This window comes from Myotis davidii, unplaced genomic scaffold (genome assembly GCF_000327345.1).
Source record: "Myotis davidii unplaced genomic scaffold, ASM32734v1 scaffold546, whole genome shotgun sequence".
Classification (NCBI taxonomy): domain Eukaryota; kingdom Metazoa; phylum Chordata; class Mammalia; order Chiroptera; family Vespertilionidae; genus Myotis; species Myotis davidii.
Window position 1 is genome coordinate 336,312 of NW_006297836.1, and position 4,840 is coordinate 341,151.

At 40.2% G+C, this 4,840-nt stretch overlaps 1 protein-coding gene across 3 annotated transcripts in view; it reads right to left on the reverse strand.

Annotated features, from left to right (window-relative positions):
* F8 (coagulation factor VIII) overlaps positions 1 to 4,840 on the reverse strand; it is a 101,142-nt gene that overhangs the window by 60,720 nt on the left and 35,582 nt on the right. For all 3 annotated transcript variants that reach the window (XM_015570455.1, XM_006773689.2, XM_006773688.2), the window contains 3 exons: positions 2,477 to 2,698; positions 1,637 to 1,898; positions 797 to 968 (listed from right to left, as the gene is read on the reverse strand). In XM_015570455.1, the coding sequence (XP_015425941.1) occupies positions 797 to 968; positions 1,637 to 1,898; positions 2,477 to 2,698 (656 nt within the window). The remainder of the gene's footprint in view (positions 1 to 796; positions 969 to 1,636; positions 1,899 to 2,476; positions 2,699 to 4,840) is intronic.

Here is a 4,840-nt window from a genome sequence, read left to right on the forward strand (position 1 = left end):
GCACCGCCATCTCGCCAGCAGCTCTCAGAAATATAATTTTTTAATATTGATTTTGTATCTCACAACCTTGCTAAACTTGTTTATTCTGCTTTTTAGCAGGATTTTCTGCAAATAAGATTATGTTATTTACGAATAATCTTCCTTTTCAATCCAAATGCCTCTAATTCCTTTTTGTGTGTGTGTGGCTCATTTCACTGGCTTCCAGTGCAATATTAAATAGAAGTGACAAGAGTGGACATCTTAACTTGTTCCCAATCTCTAGGGGAAAACATTCAGTTTTTCACCACATTATAAAGTTTTCTTAGATGTTCTTCAAGTTAAGGACCTTGACTTCTGTTGCTAGTTCAGAGTTTTTTCCGATCATGAATGGGTAGTGGATTTTGTCAAACCCCTTTCTCCACCTATTACGTGATCATGTGCTTCTTTCTTTTATTGAAATACTATGGTGTAGTTCATTACAGGCTGTCCAGAAATAGACTATGAGCCAAATTTGGCTCACAGGCAATAGTGTGCTGATTCCTGTACTATATAATTGGTGGGAAAAGTTTTAGAAGGGTATGTATCAAAGCCTAAGCAATGAATATTTCAAAGGAGTGGCAGGTTTAATGAGTGGCATTAAATTTGTATTGTATACACTCATATTTTTAAACCAACTTATACATTTATTTGTGTAGCATTTATGATTTTGAAAACATAATGCCCATTAGAGATAAGGCTGAATTATTAAGTTTTAAGAATCTCAAATCCCTCCAGACTTTTTCTTCTTACCCAACCTTATAGCTTTTCCTCAACTTACCAACAGCGTATCTCCAACTTCTCCATAAAGTAAAGGTCCCAGGATTCCTGATTCATATTGAATAGCTTCACGAGTTTTAAATGTTTCATTTGTGTATGCCATAAATCGGACTTTTTTGTACTTTCTACCAATACGCTGAGGACCATTATTCAAATATAGACTTTTATAACTGCTGTATGAGAAACAAAAAGATGAGAGGTTGAAATGGAGAATTCTAGGGAGAGGACAGGTAGCTAAAATCCAACTCTAAAACAGCTGAATGATTTAATCAAGGAAAAGAGTGGGAAAAGTACAAGCATCCTTGATGCTTAACTATTTTTTTAAATTAAAACTTTATTGTTGAAAGTATTACATGTCCCCTTCTTGCCCCCACTAACCTCTTCTAGCCTGCCCCAGCCTGTCCCAGGCTTTCACCACCCTACTGTCTGTGTCCATGGGTCATGCATATATACGTACAAGTTCTTCGGTTGATCACTTCCCACGTACCTACCCTCCCCCACCTTTCCTCTGAGATTCTGCATTCTGTTCTATGCTTTTATGTCTCTGGATCTAGTTTGTTCATCAGTTTATTTTGTTCATTCGATTCCACGTAGGAGTGAGATCATGTGATACTTGTCTTTCTCTGACTGGCTTATTTCACTTAGCATACCACTCTCCAGGTCCATCCATACATTCCTGATGCTTAGCTATTTTAGTTTCCAAACATATTAATGTACTTGACATTTGACATCATACCTGCACCTACCTCAAATGTGGTTTGAAGATTTATTGTTTTGAATAACTAGGAAGAACTTTTTGAGTATTGGGAAGAGATAGTAGCAAGAGTCAAAAGGTGCTTACCTGTCATTGGGGGAGGGGACTGAGGGAGCATAGTCCCAGTCCTCCTCTTCAGCAGCAATATAGTGGACCCAAGTTTTAGGATGCTTCTTGGCAACTGAGCGGGCTTGGATAAAGGAAGAAGGGTCATCATCATCAAACCTGACAAGATCCATGTCAGAGTCATAAGTATCATCATCCTCATATTCCTCTTCTTGGCTATTTTTCTTCCGTAGTTGGGGTTCCTCTGGGCAGCTATCCACTTTAACATAAGCTTCCATACCATCTGGAGTCAGACAAACAAAACAATGTCAAATTCCTACAAAACTTTCTTGCCTTAACTTCTGGCATCATTCTCTGTCATTAGGCCTTCAAGGCCCTCCCTCTTTTTTTAAAAAAAAGTATTTTTATTGATTTCCTAGAGGGAGAAAGAGAAAGAGACAGAAATAGAAACATCAATGATGAGAGAGAATTATTGATCAGCTGCCTCCTGCATGCCCTACATTTTCTCATAAAACATCTCTTCAGCTATGTATGACCTGCCATCTCTCCACAGTATCAAGGCTGAGGTAATGGGATCAGGCTGGAAAACCAATAATATACTGTCCTCCTCACTTTTGCCACTTCATTTATCCTGAACCCATCTACCTTGCCTCTATCACAGGTATCTAACTAAAATGTCACCAATACTACAAGTACTCAAGCCCTCTTATACTCAAGGCAACATTTTTACTCTGAAAGCTGGCAACCAGGGAATCTCAGTTGAGGTCTAACATAGTCCTATACTGGACAGTGGACAGAAAATGTAATTAAAGTAAGAGCTGGATACTTATTATACTAGTTTTTAAGATCCACAAGTATTACCATGTTGGTGTGAAGAGATATGGCAAAACAGTAGAAACTGGCCAAGGTCCATCAGGTGTGTCTGAGCAGTAAGGAAAGTTATTGGTGAGATCTCCAAGGAGGCCTGTCGATGGTTCCTCACAAGAAATGTGTGACCTTCAAGGAAAATTGAGTGCACTTCGGGGGCGGTGCCCATTCCAATCACATGCCAATAGACCAATTTCTTGTGACATCCGATCAGACCTGTAAAGTTGTAATAAGATAGCTATGGTCATGAAGTAGAGAAACTGAAATGGAAAACATTTTCTAAGATAGGATGGACAGCCTGGCTGGTGTGGCTCAGTGGTTGCGCATCGACCTATGAACGAGGGGTTCACAGTTCAATTCCCAGTCAGGGCACATGCCGGGTTGTGGACTCAGCTGATCAATGATTCTCTTATCATTGATGCTTCTATCTCTCTCTCCCTCATCATTCCTCTCTGAAATCAATGAAACATTTACAAAAGAATAGGATGAACAAATTGACCTTATAAAGTTTATTATCTTGACTTGGACCCAAACTTTCTAAGGACTCTGAGGTACTGTGAAAGTAACAGCTCTTGCCAGAGTCAGGAATGATTGTCATGCTGCTAATTCCAATGGGTATTTCTTAGTTTTCATTTGCACCTGTTGACCATTCGTTCCTTCTTGTGATTCTCTCCTTCACTGGCCTCTATGCCAACACCTCTCTGGGTTTTGTTCCCCTGTTGTTTAAAGTGCTTCTTCTGTCTCCTTCCTTGATCCCTCCTTCTCTACTCACCCATTAGATGACAGATCACCTCAGTGCTCAGCTTTAGGCCTTATTTTCTTGTTGATCAATATTTTCTCCCTGATCAATAACACTGATTCTCATGGTGTTAATGATCATACATATGCTGATAACTCTCCTGTTTCAGACCTCTCCCGTAACTCCCAGACTCATACAACTACCTTTTCACTATCTTCACCTGGATTATTTCATAAAACCCACACACCCAAAATCAAATTTGAGATCTTTATTACCTCATCTTCTTTCAGAGAGCCTCATTTCAGTGACTGGTACCATCCTGCATTCAATTATGTGAGAGTTATTACAGTCTTCACTCTCACTTTTTACATTCAATCTAACACCAATTGTGACAATGTGATTAATAACACTAATATTTACTGAGCATTTTTTCATTTCAAGCACTGTCCAGAGTCTTTTCCACGTTTTAACTCATTCACTCCTCACAATAACCCTATGAATGTAGAAATTACTATCATCCTTCTCTTAGAGGAAACTCATGCCCAGGGAGGTTCATTAACTTGCTCAAATTTGAACCCAAGCAACTAAATATTTAGATATCATACTGTTAACTACTAGGGCACAGCTGTTTTCTATTTTGGCTCTCGGAGCCTTCAAATATATATATATTTTCACTATTATTACTACTCGAACCATCTTAAGCCAAGCTAGCTACCATTATCTCTTACCTGAACCACTGGAATAGCTTCATTACAGGTCTTCCCACATCTGGTCATACTCCCTTCCAAGCTTTCCACTCACAAGGAAACTTATGTGGTATGTTTGCATTTCAGATCTGATTGTAGTATTCTTCAGCCCAAAACCCTTCAGTGACTCCCATTCCATATAGAATCAAGTCCAAACTCTCTAGGAAGGCCTAGAAATCCCTGAATAGCTGGATCCCTGTACCTCCCCAGTCTCATCTCACATCACCTCATTTCCCTATTCCCAATCTTGTTTCAACACTCAATATAAATGGCACTTCTTTAGGGAAGCCTTCTCTGATCCCCAGTCTAGATCAGTCTCCTTTACTGTATGTTCACATATGATTATGCAATTTTCCTTCGAATTCTTGGTTTGTAATTTTGTATTTATTATTATGATTATTTGATTACAACATGTCTGCCTATTATGCTCTAAGCTATGTGAGAGCAGGGACTTTCATGATTTGAAAGTTAATTTTTTTCTAATTCTAAGATCATGCATATTCATGATAGAATTATTGGAAATACAGCAAAGAATTAAGGGAATACCTGAAGGAAGAAGATGGCGGCGATATAGGCAGACGCGTCCCAGGTCCTGTCCCGGAGCAAATGGAGTGAGCAGCTGAAACTAATAGCACCCACCCCGAATTGGTGAAATTGCTCAGCTGGTGAGACAGTTTGCAGCCGGGAAGGGCAGAACTCCCTTGGAAAGGTTAAAAAAAAACAAACACAGGGATTTGGGCAGGAAACTTTGCCAGCCCTCTGAGCCCAGAGGGTCGGAGGGAGCCCGCGTGGCAGACAGCCGCGTCCCTTGGGACAGGCACAGCCCCTGACGGGGGAGAGGCGATCCGCGGGCTTCCTGGCGCCGCCGGGGGA